Raw genomic sequence first — 18,312 nt, 5'->3', positions numbered from 1 at the left:
GCAGTGAGTGTCGGGAGACTCTACGTTCATTGATAGGAACAATGCATCTCCTATGCATTCCCTTAGTGCATATCACTGGTTTGATATTTTAACACTAGACTTACTTTATGTTCCATAGCATATAACAATTTATATGATAGGAGAAAGCTTTTCTTAGTAGGAAGATATTTTAAACTAATACAAATAATAACTCTAGAAATTGGCAGTAGCATTTCATTGTTGAGTGCTCCCATATAATGTAGTCCTAGTAAAACAATGCCTTGTTTAGGAAAATTTTCAAACCTAGTTTTAGTACCAAAATTGCTAAACCAACAATTGCTATTGTTAGATACGATTATACTTGCAATAATTGCAATGTGAGTTTTGGTATTGTAGACTCCGGGGGAGGGTTTCAGGGGCCCCACTAATCCCTATGTGATGAGAGTTTAGTGTTGGGAGGGGAGGCCTCATCACTATCTCACATAGGGGAACAAAAAGGAGGGGGTGGGGCAGGGTTCGCAAAGGTACTGGATCCAAGAATCATGTGCACATTTCAAAGGCACACATCCATTGTTCATATGTAAACTAGTAACCCTTGCATGGTGTGAGGCCTTGATATGACACATGAGTGAGAAAATATAGAAATTACTTCTTAGCTTTAAAGTGGGCTATGAATTTTCACAAGAAACCATAACTTGCTAAATAGGTGCTTGATGCACATTGTGGATGAGGTGGCTGTGAGTTTGAGTAGGTCCCGCAGAGAGGGGGGCACATTGTAGGTCATTGCTTTTGCATGGGTTACAAGATTCCTTGGGATGTGCATATGTTGTTGGCCATTGGTTCCAAGACTTTGCAAATCTCCCCCTTAGTCCCCCCATGTGAGTTAGTGCAAAAGAGGACTTTAGGGTCCAATCATACTCAAGGATAGTGGGTGTATTGAGACCCTACTTTGCCCCACTATCGCTTGGTTACACCTAGGGTGAACAAGAGGAGTGGGGTTTTCGTACCCCTTCCTTCCCCCTACTCACACTTGCAAAATAGGCGGCTCTAACTCAGGGCTTATAGGGTTATTGGTCCATCGAAAATCTATAGCGTGTGCATCCAATCAAATGCGGCTCTCTAATAGCTTTTTTCATTGTTTGATAGCATTTTCTCATCGTCTGATTTAAAAACGACTATTCGAGGAACTTAGTATGACCACAACAGAATTGAGTGCTAACCCTGTTGCTTCTGTGTGATGGGGCCCTAAGATTTAAGACTTGAGCTAGTGGAGTCTAGACTTGTCCATCCATCCAATGTGACTTAAGGAAACTGAAAGAGGTCTTGAGGTTTTCGCCTTAACGTGGCAGAGTCTAGACTAAAGGGAGAATCACTGGGCTACTAAAGGTTTTAAGAGGAAGTTTGTGTTTTCCTTTGGGAAATGTTGTCGGCATGGCTACCGGTAGCACTCCCGACAACGATCCCGAGCACACGCCGGATTTAAGTCCTCATAGCGATGGCAGGCAGAACAGAAGAAGCGAGGAAGAAGAAATCAGACCAGCAGAGGGAAGACCAGACCAACAGCAAGAAGAAGAAGAAGAAGATGCGGACGGAGAGGAGGGAGAGGAAGAAGCAGAAGAATGTGGTTTCTGTCTGTTCATGAAGGGCGGCCCTTGCAGGGAGAGCTTCATTAACTGGGAAGTCTGTGTCGAAGAGGCCGAGAAGGCCAAGGAGGACATTGTCTCCAAGTGCCATCAGGCTACCATGGTCTTGAAGCAGTGTATGGAGGCGAACTCTGATTACTATGAGCCTGTGTTGAAAGCTGAGAAAGAGCTCGCAGATGCTGCCATGGAGGAAGAAGCCTCCCAGCCAATATTGTCCAACGATTCATCGCAAGCCGCCGATTCGTTGCAATCGGAGAGCAAAGAAGGAATTGCAGAGGACAAGAATGAAGATCTTCGACAAGTCTCATTTCAGCAGACCTCGGAGCTGGCCGCCCCATCCAATGCGTTGCAACCAGAGAATAAAGAAGGGGTTGTGGAGGGCAAGAGGGAAGATCTTCAACAGGGGAGTTCATCTCCCTTGAGTGAAGCAGACTAACCAGGTGATCTTTACAGTTCTGATAATGTAGGTCAGATGTTTCTTATTGAGCTCACATCTTCACCGATACATGAAATGCGATAAATTATCGCAAAACATCTCTGGAAAATCCAGACGGGATGCTGTAGAATTTTTACTGCAGCTGAGAGGCTTCAGAAATCACTTTCCAGGTTAGGTTGGTCGTTCATTGTTTATTTCTCGCCAAGTTCTCAATGCGAGAGGAAAGATCAACGATTCAGGAAGACAGACTATTTTTTATCGCGATTTACATGTATGTATCTCCAAGTGCCACAGGACAAGACAAGTGGTAGAGTGAATAACCGTTTTTGTTGAATCAAGCAGACAGGTTCTCTGAGCTTTTCCCCCCCTTCATACGTGATTCTCATGACTTGTTATTTTGGTGCATTTGCAGTAACTCACAAGTCATTATATGAGTTTTCATATATTTCAATTATGTGAAACTGCCATGGTCACAAAACATCATTACAATGTTTAATTGAATCTGCATGAGACATGTTTAATCAGGTCCTTATTTGAGCACTAAGCTAAACACAGTCATGCGGCCCGTCCATGATTGAAATGTTGCATAACAGTTGATATGCTGTTCATGGATGTATTTTCTTCATCTCCTTAGGTGCTTGTTGCTTGATTCTCCATTTCACACTGTGATGGGAAGGTCTTTGATTGTAGTTGATTTGGCTTTTATGGGAGGCTCTCTATGACCCTAGTTGTACATGGATTGCTAATTCATCCTAATCATTAGGCTTGTTGAGTTGTTTGTATAATTGTTTGATCCTCTTACATTTCTTACAATGCCCATGCCCCTCATTATTGGACACTGTAGGGGATCCACCTTTCTGGTTAACTGTGGGTATGTTTGAGATTGTACTACATGACATGGAATCTTGAGTTGCAGTATCCATGAGTTCCTGTTGATAATGCGGTTAGTGTGTTATACACAGCTGACAGTTTTTCTTTCTGGAAATCTTAGCGTATTTGACTTATGTGCTTGGTGCACAGCCATGAAGGTGTAATTTATGCTCCTGCAATTTTAGTATGTAAATCTTATCAAAGTGTCATTAATGCTCCTGCAAGTTTAGTATGTAAATGTTATCAAGTGCTGCTTAATTTAACTGTTGATCAGCAGCAAGCACACTGGCTTGAACTTTGATTACCAGTTTTGTTCAGTTTGATGCCTGCCATTTGTATTCTAGTATTTTCAGTATCCCGCTTGTAGACATTATGTCTTGAGCTTCTTGTCATACGAATGCCTTAAAGATGAAAGTGGCTAGAAAAGAGGGCAAATGAGTGGTTTATTAAGGTGGCAAAGCCATCATAGAGGAGTTTGGAAAGCCTAAGCACTGATTTACATTGAGATCATGGTATATTTAATAACTTTTATAGCTTAAGAAGTTGGATTGCTTTCTATGCCAACGGCATTTTGAACTTTACTTTTTGTGCCAGTGGAGTGGTATCCCAAAGTGGGTTCTAACTAATCTTTGGTATCTCAAGGTGTGTTGTAACTACACTTTTGAAACATCCAAAAGAATGTCAATAGAGATGTTCACTCTTTAGTCGGTTGGTAAAAGTGAGTGATTGATTGTTGCATGGTAGAAACATTGTGGAGTTTGAAATAACATTAATGCTCTTAAGGATGGTTTTAATTGCTCAGGTGTAGAGGTAGCCTTATTGAGGAAGTGAACATGAAAAATGTTGACACGATCCACGACTCTCATATTGTCATAGTAAGAGAAGTGATATTAGATGCAGTTATGATTGTCATGGTAGAGATCCTTAGCAGAATAAGTGTAATATTTTCACACAATAAAAGTTAATATTTTCACACAATAAAAGTTAGTTGGTTAGTTTGAAAGTTAGTTAGTCAATTAATAAGTTAGTAAGGTTACAAACTAAAGACTAACTAAGGTAAAAACTAACTAACATTAATAATTAAGGATTATTATTTAATTAAAAATATTTTGTTTAGAAAAATCAAGTCGTAAATCTGATATTTTTCTCAGATTGATAATGATCATAGCTACCTTTCACGTAAGTTACAACGTGAACGAGACTTATGAGCTATATTAATCACTATTATTAATGTGTATAGTTTAGATGGTTCAAAAATATTAGAATTTGGGTAAAACTAGTTTATTTTAGATATTATATTAAAAAAAGATATAGAGATTTTTAGAACTCGATGCCATTTAAAAGAAAAGACAAGTGATATTTTAGTTAGTTTTGGAGATTTTATAAAAAGAAAAATAAAAAAAAGTGACTGGCGAAATCGCGCACGCTGTGATCGTAGTCCACAGATAGAAAACAGTATTTTGAACAGAGAAAATGAGTGAACTAAGAGCTTTCTAATTAAGTGTCTTGGGATTTTATTTTCCTTTCAGAGCCAATGGAACCATCAGATTTATGATTTGAGTATCAGATCACTGATCTTTTCAAGACACCCCTTCACAAAGAGCTCCACTTCTCAACCACAAGTTTTCTTCTCTAATTTACTATAAATATGAGGTATGGGGAAGCATAAGGAAGGATAAGGAGACCTTGAGAGGCTGCAAGAGAGAGGTAGAGAGAAGGATATCGTCCAAGAAATTGAGAGAGAGAGAGAGAGAGAGAGAGAGAGAGAGGAGTCACCCCGAGAGGTTGCATAATTCCCTCTATCTCGATTCTCGACTTAACCATCTTCTCTTACGCTCTCCTATCTTGAATCTATTCCACTTTCTTAATCTCTTGAGTCTACTTGCGGACGATGGTCCCCAAGTGAAAAATGTCACGTGCGGATGGCAATCCCATAACCAACAACGACTTTAGACGAAGACATCACGGTCAATCCAATTGCGATACATGCTGTAAGTAATGTATTTTCAAATTGATAGATGCTTGTGTTGATTCTCGTATGAGATACGTTAGGCCCCATACTATGTTGCACGAGTATAAATTTTATCTCACGTATTCAAAAGATCGAGCTTGCAAAGTGCATGTATTAAGGAAAGTTAATTGCATCTAGTTGCATATGGCTTGTTCGTTGATAGAGTAATTACAAGGAGGAATCGGTCAAGGGTTATGAATGGCATAATCATGACATTAAAAGTTGTGTATATAAGAGTCAAGGAAATTTTACATAGAATTGCTCTTTGATCCGAAGGGATAGAGCAGATATGCGATGGAAATATTATCGCAACTATTCTTGCATTGTTTGGAAAGAATACAATTGGTTTTTTTGTTGGATGATCTAACAATATCCTAAATGCTTTTACATTCAACTGGTTGCTAGTTGTTGTTTGGATGATGTCCCAAGTACTTGTGATTTATGATAAATGCATGGCAAGGGTCTGTGATGACAAGTTGCCATGGGAATAAAGAAATGTTTTCCTAGAAAATGATATTAGGGCTGAATGCCTTGTTGTGTTGGATTCTTAAAGGATTTAATTAAGGAAGGATATATTGCACGGGTGGATCACCTCCATGATCGCATCGCGGATTAACCCAAAGAGGGCACTGCTCGATTCATGGGCTGAAGGTCGAGTGGTGAAAAGGCCAACCACGGGAATGATGTTTCACTCCTAGACAGCTTGCGGGTCAGTTGGAGCTTTGGACATCCCTTGCTAGGTCTAGAATGGAGTTGAAGACCTCCATGGCTCCCAACATCTGGGTATGTTGGAAGATCCTATTCTAGATAAAGGATTGAGTTTGTGGTGCTATGAGATTTGGACCAATTATTTCTGCAGGCCACAAGGGATACTTTTGTTGGACAGAAGGGATACATAATTTCTCCTGTATGGGCGGGAGACAAAGATTAACTTGAAGATAAGTTAAGGAACTTATTTGAACTTGTTTGTCAATAGATTGCTTGCTCTGTTTTTGTGTATGTGCTATAAGTTATGCGAATGAACCCTATTCCCTAAAAGGTTTAATTAATGAAGTTGACTTTAAATGTCACACATAAATGTGATAGGACCTAATTAGAAAACTAAAGCTATCAAGGGAAGCGGGTGGGCCAACCCCCAATGGGTCTGTCCTACGGCAAGGTGGTCCCAGAGAACTGGGAGGCTTCTCACAAGGTTTTACCAACGTTCAACGACCCTTAGGAATTGTTAGATTAGAACCCTGATTCATGTCGTTTTAGGGGATCGAAATGGGACTATGCCCTACGGGTAGAGAGAGGTTGAGCAGTGCATCCCTCTCGTTTCCCATTCTCTTTAAAGTAAGTGTGACATGGGTTTGCTTCGGCTTGGGTATCTCTGCATAAAGTGGGATGCCCAGGATTCGATGCTAGAATGCTGTTAGAAGACCCTAGCCTCCAGGAGCCCAAATTTTAGGTCGATCCTACTGGGTTTTGGCCGTGAATGTTCCGTTGCGAGGCGGATTCGGAAAACCCTAGGCGACAAAACTCAAAGCATTCCATGGGAGTGCCGGACAATGAAGTTTAGATTCGTTTCTCGATAGACTGCTAAAAGCATGCCTAGACAGCCGATGGGCGAGCACCTTACAATATGTCCAGGTCCAAATGTTATGGGTAAGGTTGTAGTAGATCTCATGGTCTTAATTTTTCTCTTGTCATTATTGTGGATTGCAAGGACATGTAAGACCACGATGCCATAAAATTCCAAAGGATAATGCTAAGACATTTGTTGATAATTATATTATTAAGTCCATTGTCAAGATTGAGGAGATTAATGCATTAGAGTTTAGTTTAGATGATTATATATTGGTTGCTTATTCACTTAGTGCCATGCAGTTGACTAATGGTTTGTTCTATACTTACCATACTATGTTTGGTTTAGTATGCTTGGAAGATGATCATACATGTGATATTGTTGGCTTCGATGATGTACATTTGTAGCTTTTTAATTGTATTTTTTTGTTCTCCATAATGTACATCATGTATTGGCTTTGACCAAAAGTCTTAGCTTTACACAATAGTTGGGTATTATGTTTTTTGTGTGATTTTGCGTAGAAAATAATCCGTGTCAATCTCATTTTTGGTAGAGATGCTAAGATTGATAGTCTTTATCATTTGCTTATCCTTAACTCCATTGATCATGCATTGGTTGTTACTGGTCTTCCTCATATATCTCTGTGGCATTGTTGCCTTGGACATATGTTACTTAAAAGGAATGAAAGTTTTGACTCACTTGCAATCTCTCCGACCTTGAAGTATTCATATTTTTATTCTTGTGATCATTGTTTATATGGTTGGCATACATGTAATACTCCCGAGAAGTTTGGTTCTAAATGCATAGATAAGCTCTTAGCTCTTGTTCATTCGGATGTTTGTGGTCCCATGCCCTGTCAATCCTTGGGTGGTGCTAAGTACTTTGTTATGTTTATTGATGACTTTTCACATAAAGTTTGGGCTTATCCTATCAAGTAGATTTCAGAGGCTTTAGCTATTTTCAATGCTTTGTTGCTTTGGTTGAGAACCAATACGAGCATATGTTGAAATACCTATGATTTTATAATGGGGGTGAGTATATCTCACGTACTTTGAGTAATTTTGTGGTAATTGGGGTATTAAGTCGTTAGTTGACCGCTCCCCATATCCCACCGTATAATGGTGTTGCAAAGCACATGAATAGGACCATTTAGGAGAGGGTTCGTAGAATTCTTTGTCATGCAAGCTTATCTCATACATTTTGGGGTGAGGTAGTTTTACTATTGTAATTCACTTGATCAATAGATCCTTATGCACTGCCCTTAGTGGTAGGGTTGCTGAGGAGGTATGGTTTGGTAAACCTCCCTCATATGCATATTACTAGTTTTTGGATGTAAGATATTCTACCATATTCCCAAAGACAAGCGCAATAAGTTGAATCCAAAGTCTGTTAAATGTATCTTTCATCTCTGGGATCCACATACTCGAAAAGTTATCCATAGCCATGATGTTATGTTTCATGATGAAAAGATGCATAAACAACCTAAGCAGGAAATTGAGGTGAGCATGTTGATATTTAGTCTCCTGTTACCATATAAATAGCCCTAGTTAGATAGCATGTAGCTTCATCATTGATGCTCTAGTGGCCCATGATCAACTTCTGCAATACTATGTTGATGATGGATAGAGAGGACATAATGTATTGGCTCCATAGCTAATTTTATGGTGCTCTAATAAAGCCTCACATCCTCCTGATCAATGTAACCCTTCTATGCATCATGTCATGGTGATAGATTTTGATGAGCCCCTTAGTTATGAGGAGAATATGCGCAGAGGTGACTATTCCTCTTGGGAAATGACTATGCAATTTAACTCACTACAGAAGAATCACACTTGGCATGTGGTTTCCTTATCTAATGGTAAACATACATTGCTATGCAAGTGGGTGTAGAAGCTAAAGAGTACCCCTAGTTGGTTGCCCTAAGCCAACATATAAGGCCCATGTGGTTGTAAAGGGTTTTAAACAGGAGAAGGAAGTTGACTTTGATGAGGTCTTTTTTCATGTGGTCAAGATGACTATCCTTTGCTTGGTTTTGGCCTCGGTTGCATAGTTGGATTTGGACTTGTACTAAATAGATGTTAAGATGACTTTGTACATGGGGACATGCATGAGGATATCTATATGCAATAGCTTAAGAGCTTTGTAGAAAAGGGCAAGGAACACCTAGTGTGCATGTTGAGAAAGTGTCTCTATGGGAATAGTTGGAGACGACATTGACACTACAACCACGACACGAAAGATTTTGTAGCCCAACTATGATGGCCGATACTATTTAAGGATAAGGATGATTTGTGAAACATTGTGATGAATATCAACATGTGATAGTGCCCATCAAGAGGGATAGAATGGAGCTTGTGCTAGTGCTCATCTGTCAATCCTTTGAGAAATAAGAACTTGACTTTATCGAACCTATTAGTTTGGCTGTACAATATTCCCAAGCAAAATACATCAGTGTCACCATTGGCTACATGAAAAAATAAGTTGAGGCACACGCCACAAGGAAAAATGATGCAAGAATAGCATGTAAATTCATGTGGAAACATGTGATATCAAGGTTTGGATGCCCGATAGGAATTGTGAGTGATCAAGGAACACATTTTATAAAGGAAGTAGTAGAGTACCTGCTCTCTACATTCTTGATCATCCACATAAAATCAATTGAAATATTTTATCACTTCATCATCATAGAGATGATTGAGAACAAGCATATAGATCTTATTAAGATCTCTACAGACAAGAATGCTACTGATCTGCTAACTAAAGTCTCTTAGTAGAACATTATGCCTTCATTAGGAAGATAATGGGCGCAGGATGAGATGGCCTCTTTTCTTATCCAGTTATAATTATATGTACATTTGTATTTTCTTCTTCGCACTCTCAACAAATTTGCATTTAAGTGGGAGGTCGTCTGGGGTTAATTCAGTTTGTGCCTAGCCACCTATATTTATTTTGTACTTAGTGTTAGCACACTTGTACACTACAAGTGGCGGCTACCCATCACTATCATATTTATTCTTTATTCTTTACTATGGAATAATAAAGGGAAGGTAGGTCACACATTGTGATTGTGGGAGTTTTCATAAACCGGTCTTGCTCTCTTGAGTTCAAACCTCTATAGCCATTACTCTCTTACTTTTGCTTGTGCTTCTCTCTCACACTCCTACTCACCCTTTTACAAGGACTTAAAGTTGTACTTATCTTTTTGCATAATATGTTGGAAATGTTGATCATTGCTATTGTAGTATGTAATCAAATTTTTGGATGGTATGATGGAAATGTCGCTCATTGCTATAATCTTTGGTATCTTGTGTAAGCCATTTGGACAAAATATGTGGGGTAGGGTGAGTTGTCTTGATTTTGTACTTGGAGGATCTAAATTGTACCTTCTTCTCAAATCTATCTTGGTGCTTGGCTAATGTGGCTATGTGATTTTATTATTTCAAAGCAAGTGGAAGAATTGCCTAGAGACAAAGGTTGATATGCTCACTTCAGATTTTTCTAGTTTCTTCTTCATCCTTAAGGATATTAGTAAGGAGGACAATCATTCGTAAGGGGGAAATTGTTATATCCTTAAATATTATGGATGCTTGCCCAAAACATTGGCCTTGACTAGGTTGTTAGTGAGTCTTGTAGTGTGAATGCACTCAAGGGACTTTAAGGTTTCCTAAGGAGTCTTTGAGTGCAAATGCATTCAAGGTACTTTGTGCACTTTATTATGCGATACACTCTTGGACTTAAGAAGCAAGGTGGATTTGTCGGCAAACTCATATTGGTCAAGGAGTGGTGATATGGGAGACTAATTGTTGTGGTAGAGGCTTACCATGTTTGTTACAAGTTTCCAAGCTCAAGAGTGAGCATGTATTGGCTTTGTGGTTGTGAGATGAGCATGATATCCATATCCTTGATTATATGCTTGTATGGCTTATGTCATGTCACATGCAAAACATGGATCCTAGTAAGGCGTTACACATACTCTCTCCCCTTGTCTCTCTCTCTCTCTCTCTCTCTCTATATATATATATATATATATATATATATATATATATATATATATATATATATATATATATATATATATATATATAGCATGTGAGTACACAACAAAAATGAAGGTGACCATGGAGTGAGAGAAGGAACATAAGAAGCACAACAACTAAATAAACAAAATAATTGAAAACTAAATGATACAAGGTTGCAACACAATGATGTGAAGGATTGGTTGATTGAGACAATGAGGAGGAGTAGCTATAAATATGTAATGGGAAATTAAACTGACCAACATGATACTAGGTTTCTTTAATATAGGTCGGACTACTCTAAAATACTGTTTGGATAAAATGCAACTGCTTGACACTCGTCATCACAAGTGTGAAGCTTGTTCATTTGCCACATCGCATAAATACCAGCCCAGATAAAAGAGAAACAGGTTGCCACAACAAATGCAAGTGTGGATCTCCACCTAAAGTTTCTCAAACAATTGAAATGACGGATAATGACTTTGTCACAACTCTTGATATCCTTGTTCGTCAAAGTAAGGTTCATAGGCAGGAGATGACCATACATGACACACATGATGGAAGGCCAAAGGAGATGAAATGAATTCGAGGGTAGCAAGAGGAGTGTGTGTTAAGAAAGTCCATCAGTGAATAATGCCAGCTAGGTAGTGAGACCCCTTTTCTAGATGAATGCCTCATCCAATGGGGTATCACCATAGGTCAACCTTTTTCAAGGCCTGCTACAACAAAAAGCAAAAAGTAGTAGGTGTGTACCAGCCAAAATAAGAACCTAGAGGTACAGTAGGGACTAGGAAATTAAGGGGTATGTGGTTATCTTTTTGAATTAATCTTCCTTTGCAGAATCACCAAAAGATACATAATATCTTGCATCATCCAATTGTCCAATAGAGAGTAGGCTTTTGGTCAAATCCAGAACATGGCATACATTATGCAAAACAAGTATTACATGAAGTAAATTGTAGTTTAACATCACCAATGCCAATAATATCTAATGTCAAGTGATTTTCTATGTGTCAATGTGGGTGCCAAACAATAGCTAGGGGATGAGAGAATGATGAGGGATGATTGATCACAAAGGATCAATGATGGATACTGGATAATGAAAGTGGGAGGGCATGCTGCTTATATATAAGCGAAAAAGAGAAAAACCCTAAATGTGCTCAAACCCCTAAAAAATAGCCAAACATACACAAAAAGAAATGCCCTAATGTGGCCTGCATCTTAAGTGTCTAAAACAAATGAAATGGCAGACAAAGACAATGCCAGAACTCCTAATGTCCTCATTTGACTCAAACTGAGACTCACAGGTAGGAGATGACCACACAAGACACACATGACTGCTAACACCCCCTCTTGAGATTCTAGATGTGGCGAAAGGACAAATGAGATACGGATCCAAGGGTGGTAGGAAGAGTGCCAAGGCCAATGTAGTGTGTCAATAAAGTAAGCCAACTAAGGAGCAAGACCAACTTGGGACTAAGGGCCAAGTGATAAGGAATGGTGGCTTGATGGCAAAGAAAAGAGATAGTTGCATAAAAGAAAGGCATAAAGTAGACTAAAAACCCTCAAGCAATTCCTCACGATCCTAGAAAGCCCCCTTTGAAACACAAATGGCCACCAAATCCATAGCTACATCACTCATATAGTCCCCCTCTAAAAAGGATACGATGTATGAGGGAACCACCAGAGGAGATGGTGGGGGATGGGATGGAACCTATGGGAAAAATGGTACACAATCGGGAGTGGGTGCGATTGTAGAAAGATGTCTCAAAGGACCCTACACAAAGGAAGGAGAATGGAGCATAGATAGCCCCCATTCTGACCAACTTGTCACACAAGTGGCCCTTGTAGAAGAATCCCCAACAAAGTCGGCTATCAGCTCAGTGAAGGCAATGTGAGTCCTGAGTCTAGGAAGGCCAGCTGAGAGGAGAGGAAAGCCCAAGTCAAGAATATATAGGGCCTTAGAAATGCAGCTCGATGAATGGTTAGAAAATAGAGGCAAGGTGCCAACACCGTTAATAGGCACCAAAGAAATGTCACCACCAACAATGACCATACCCTTTGAATCATAGGACTTGATGGACCACTATTAAAGAGCCAAGATTTCTCAGAAGAAGAGATAATCAAAGAAGGCTCGTCCACGTGATAAATATGTAGAAATACTAACTCGATGGTAATAGCAAGTGATGAAGAAGAGTAGATGTAGATCAATACTTTGCTCTTGAAGAAATTTGAGGGTATATTCTCTAGCACTTCTCATTGGGGTACGAGATATCTCCACAATGAGGACACGTGAGATATCCTCTATGCTTCCCCACAAAAGGTGTATTAGAGTTGAAAGATGACTCCAACTTCTACTGCTTCCCTTTCTTCTGCTTGGTTTGTCCTGTACATGTAGATAAAGTCACATAAGCACGGCCATGTGCATGAGCTCCACAAGAATTTGGCTCCACACTGACATGCTTCCTACTCAAGTACCAATGGGAGTAGAACACATCATATGTCGATGATGGAAGATATGAGAGAAGTATCATAGCTAGGTCCTTTGAAGAAATGTCTATACCAAGGAATGAAAGCTCATCTTGGATCTCCTCCATCTTGTGGATGTGATCCCTCATCGTAGGGGAATTTGCGATAGAAAGTTGTCATGGCTTCAACTCAAGAGATAAGTGATGCCCAATATCTAGATCCAGAAGAGAGATGCCAATCTCCTCCAAATTTCTATAGTGGTGTGGATATGTCTAACATGCACAAGCACAGAATCTATACAACTCAAAAGGAGAGAAGAGTGGGGGATCTAACATTCAAGTGATCCCATAAAAGCTACTAAATCCATGGTCACATCATCACAAGAATCTATGGTAGGTTGAGGTATAGATACTATAAAAAAATCCAAAGGTCTGAAGAGAGAGAGAGGGTTGGACTTACACCTACTCAGGAGATGCCATCAATGTTGAGATATCGAGCTCCACTCGTGATACGCCAGGGTGACCGTTGTGTATTTATGTCACCGACGTGTCGGTTGCAGATGCGGTTGGTACACCGCCCATGAATAATAGCTACATGATAGCTATCCTTATCTACTCTAGTTCGTGGCTCAGTTAGTATGCCACCTTAGTTAGTTGAGTTTGGTTTGAGACCCATATATAGGGTTCTTCTATTTCTTTGTACTAGAGTTCTTTTGGCTTACACAACTAAGAAGAGGAAAACTGTTTTCAGCCTCCACCCTTGTGTGTCTTCCCCCATTGTGCAAGCAAGAAAGCTTCAAGCGAGACTCCTTCCTTCTCTCCCACAATCTTGACATGGTATCAGAGCCTTGTTCGTGGTAAGGAGCTCAAGAAAGCAAGCCAAGCTCGCGGTGTTCTGGTAAGAGGAGCAGTGTTGCTTTCATTTTCTGTTTTGGGAGCAGATCTCTGCAGGTAGCACAGCCGGAAATTGCAGGAGTGCATTGTCTCAGGTTGAGACGCCCTTCGCGGTGAAGCAAGAGGGCAGTATATGCTGCGGGCGAGGGCTTTAGCCCTCGGCGATGTCTCAGGTTGAGACGCCCTTCGCGGTGAAGCAAGAGGGCAGTATATGCTGCGGGCGAGGGCTTTAGCCCTCGGCGACCTTGTTTTTTTGATTTGAGGCCATTTCGGGGCCTGTTTTGCAGACGGAAGTTTTCTGCACGCACTCAGGAAAAGGCTCAGTTTTATGCTGTGCGACCACTGTTCTACAGGTCAGTGAAAAGTTACTGTAGAAATTGCATCGTATGCTTGTGCGCAGAGACATTGGGAGTTTCAGAATCATCCTTGGTTCCTATTTATGCAAAATCGTCACTAGGAAGTGACTGTGTGGTCAAATACCACTTTCGCCAGTTTTGCAGATTTGCCCTTGTGAGGGTGAAGCTGTGTTTTTTGCAGTGACAGAATTTCTTGCAGTATTCTGTAATGGCGTCTGATTCTCTTTCACAGATTGTCACTGAAAAGCTTGACAAGAACAACTTCCAGGCATGGAAGTTTAGAATGACGAATTTCCTTATGGGAAAAGGATATTGGGAATTTGTTGCAGGAAATGAAGAAGAACCAGTTCTTCCTGATGTTCCCAATCAACAACAAATGCAGGCATTTAAAACATGGCATGAGAGAGCCAGGAAAGTTATGTATTGGCTGTCTATCAGCATTTCAGACTCTATGATTGTGCATATTCAGGATGCAAGTACGCCAAAGGAGGCATGGGATACTTTGTCAAAAATGTATAGCACAAATACGCAAGCCAGGAAAATGCAGCTCAAGCAAGAGTTGCACAATGTGCAAAGAGAAAATATGAGCATCAACGACTACCACATGAAGGTGAAGAAGATTGCAGATGCACTTGCTTCCATTGGGTCGCCAGTGGAAGATGATGATTTAGTTTCCGTGACCTTGAATGGTCTAGGAAAGGATTATGCACAGTTTCGGACATCCATTTCAGTTCGTGAAAGATTTCCTGATTTTGAGGAGTTGATTGCTCTTCTAATTTCTGAGGAGCAGAGAAATGGTGGTGCATCTTCTTCAGGAGGAACTTCAAAAGAAGCTGTCTTCTACTCAAATGCTGGAAGAGGTAGAGGCAGAGGTAGAGGAGGCCGATTTGGAGGCCGTGGTAGAAATCAGAATATGCAGCAAACTCAAGAAAACCAGTCCTATGGAGGAGGACGTGGTAACTCTAGAGGCAGGGGGAGCCAAAGAGGTCGTGGTGGATGGCAAAGAGGTCAAAATGCAAACAGTAATGTTGAATGCTACTATTGTGGTAAAATGGGTCATATGGCTAAAGACTGCTATAAAAAGCAGAATGACATCATGAATGGAAAACTGCAACAAGGGAATTATGCATCTTCTAACAGACAGGGTGATGACAGAAATGAGCATTTGTTCATGGTGCAGCACATGAACAATTCTGTGACAAGTGCAGAAGAAAGCAATGATGTATGGTATGTTGACTCAGGTGCATCAAACCACATGACAGGTCATGCAGAATGGATGGAGGATGCAAGGAAAATGGAAAAACCAGGATTTGTGGAGACTGGTGATGATACTGCACATCCTATTGTGCACATTGGAAAAATTCCTTTGTCTATGCAGGATGGGAAAAAGAAATACCTGTCCGATGTATTTCATGTCCCGAATATCACCAAGAATCTGGTTTCAGTTGGTCAAATGGTTGAACAGGGCTTGCAGGTCAGATTTAATCCTCATGGATGCTTTGTTGAGGATATGAAAAATAAAGGTCGCTTGATAGCAAAAGGAAAGAAGAAGGGCAGAATGTTTACATTGGATGCAGACATGTCTGAATTGAGTGCAGCAATGTTTGCACATGGGACCGGTGTAGTTGCAGATATTGATATCTGGCATAAACGCATTGGTCATGTTAATGTACAGCGACTTAAATCAATGCAGGCCCAAAATATTGTTGCAGGATTGCCCAAATTCAAGGTTGCAGAAATGCATAAGGTATGTGAAGCCTGTCAGTTTGGAAAACAGGCAAGGAAACCATTTCCTAGACATGTTCAAGAGAGTGAGAAGCCATTGGAATTAATCCACTCTGATGTGTGGACTACTAAAGCTGCATCTCTTGGAGGCTGTCATTATTTTGTCACTTTTATTGATGACTATAGCAGAAAAGTTTGGGTGTATTTTATGAAAAAGAAAAGTGAAGTTTTTGGGCATTTCAAAACCCTTAAAGCTATGGCTGAAAAAGAAACAGGTCTGCAAATAAAATGCCTGAGGTCAGATGGAGGGGGAGAGTACCTCTCAAATGAGTTTGCAAAGTTCTTGCAGGAGCATGGCATAAAGCAGCAATATTCATGCAATTATACCCCACAACAAAATGGAATTGCAGAAAGGAAGAACAGGCATATTGGAGAGGTGTCTCGTGCCATGCTCAATGAAAAAGACCTGCCAGATTTTTATTGGGCTGAAGCAGTTGCTACAGCAGTCTACATAATGAACAGGACTCCCACTGCAGCAATACATGGAATGACTCCAGAGGAGAGGTATACTGGTAGGAAACCAGATATTTCTCATTTGAAAATTTTTGGTTGCATTGCCTATGTACATGTGCCAGATGAGCTGAGATCCAAGTTGGATCCAAAAGCTGAGAAGTGCATCTTTATTGGTTACTCTCTGCAGCAAAAAGGGTATAGATGCTATAACCCTTCTACTCGTAAGTTTACAGTGAGCAGAGATGTTGTTTTTGATGAGATGAGTAGCTGGTATAAACCAGTAAATGTGATTGATGATGAAGATGCACAAAATGGTAATGCTACACAGAATTCACAGCAGCAGTCACAAAATATTAGTGGACCTGGAGCATCCTCTAGCAGTGGTTCACATTCTTCGCCATGGACAGGCAGATTGAGATCAGGAGAATCTTCTCAAAGCAATGCAGATAGTGGTATGCAGGTATCACGAAAAGGAAAAGAGAAGGTTGATCAGCCCATGTTTGATGTGAATGCAGGTCACTCTTATGTGGATGGTGATTCCAGTGGCTCAGAACAAAGCATTGATGATGAGTTGGGTATTCCTTCTATTGTTACACCTGGAGTAAGGAAGACCAGGGATGTTTTGAGAGCACCTGGGAGTGAACCTACTTTGCGCAGGTCTACGAGAGCTAGGTATCCTGTGGATAGGCTGAAATATGATGGATTTACAGCCATTCACTATGCATATATGGTCAAGGTGATACAGGAACCAGAACCCACTTCTTTTGAGGAAGCCATGGGAAAAGAAAAATGGGAGAAAGCCATGGATGAAGAAATGGATGCCTTGGAAGCAAATGCTACATGGGAGTTAGTACCTTTGCCTAAAGGTAAGAATGCAATTGGCTGTAAGTGGGTTTATAAGGTGAAGCACAATGCTGATGGTTCTGTGAACAGATACAAGGCAAGATTAGTAGTCAAGGGGTATGCACAAACATATGGCATTGACTATGAAGAAACATTCAGTCCGGTTGCAAGGATGGCAACCGTAAGAGCAGTCATTGCTATGGCTGCATCAAAGGGATGGTCTTTACATCAGATGGATGTAAAGAATGCTTTCTTGCATGGTGATTTGCAAGAAGAGGTCTATATGGAGCAGCCACCAGGTTATGTGCATGCTGTTCATCCTGAGTTTGTTTGCAGGTTGAAGAAAGCTTTGTATGGCTTGAAGCAAGCACCTAGAGCATGGTCTGACAAGATAGGACAGTATCTTGTCACTATTGGATTTCAGATTTCCAAGGCAGATTTCTCACTTTATGTGAGAAAAATAGAGAAAGGTATTATGCTGCTTGTCATTTATGTTGATGATTTGATTATGACAGGTGACAGTGATGAAGATATCCTTCATGTGAAAATGCTATTGAAGCAGAAATTTGAGATGAAGGATTTGGGAGAGCTGCGTTATTTCTTGGGCATTGAGGTGATTAGATCACCAAGTGGGATACAGCTCTTGCAGAGGCAGTATGGATTGGACATGCTGTCCAAATATGGGATGACAGGCTGTAAGCCTATTTCAGTTCCTTTGGAGCAAAATGTGAAGCTGAGCACAGATGCAGGTGAGCTTCTAGAAGACCCTACTATGTACAGACGCATAGTAGGAAGTTTGATTTATATGACTATTACCAGGCCAGATTTGAGCTATGCTGTTGGATTGGTAAGTCAGTTTATGCAGGCTCCAAGGAAACCGCATTTGGATGCGGCTAGACGCGTACTCAGGTATGTGAAGTCCACATTGCAGTATGGACTATTTTATCAGACTGGGGTTCAGATACAGCTGCATGGATACACTGATGCTGAT

At 40.4% G+C, this 18,312-nt stretch overlaps 1 protein-coding gene across 1 annotated transcript; it reads left to right on the top strand.

Moving 5' to 3' along the window:
• The first annotated feature begins 1,334 nt into the window (after window positions 1–1,334).
• Window positions 1,335–2,587, top strand: LOC148032987 (uncharacterized). Its single transcript, XM_087684215.1, has one exon. The coding sequence runs from the start codon at window positions 1,411–1,413 to the stop codon at window positions 2,056–2,058; it is 648 nt and encodes a 215-aa protein (XP_087540341.1). The 5' UTR covers window positions 1,335–1,410; the 3' UTR covers window positions 2,059–2,587.
• Window positions 2,588–18,312: the final 15,725 nt, after the last annotated feature.

This window comes from Lygodium microphyllum, chromosome 8, assembly GCF_053477565.2.
Source record: "Lygodium microphyllum isolate KBCC chromosome 8, Lygodium_microphyllum_v1.1.10, whole genome shotgun sequence".
In the NCBI taxonomy this organism is placed as follows: Eukaryota; Viridiplantae; Streptophyta; class Polypodiopsida; order Schizaeales; family Lygodiaceae; genus Lygodium; species Lygodium microphyllum.
The sequence above is the reverse complement of the archived record's forward strand: the minus strand, read 5'-3'. Positions and strand labels throughout refer to the sequence as shown.

What these genes read in the sequence shown, in the direction of transcription:
- LOC148032987 (XM_087684215.1), top strand. Translation starts at nt 1,411, where the DNA reads ATGGCTACCGGTAGCACTCCCGACAACGATCCCGAGCACACGCCGGAT.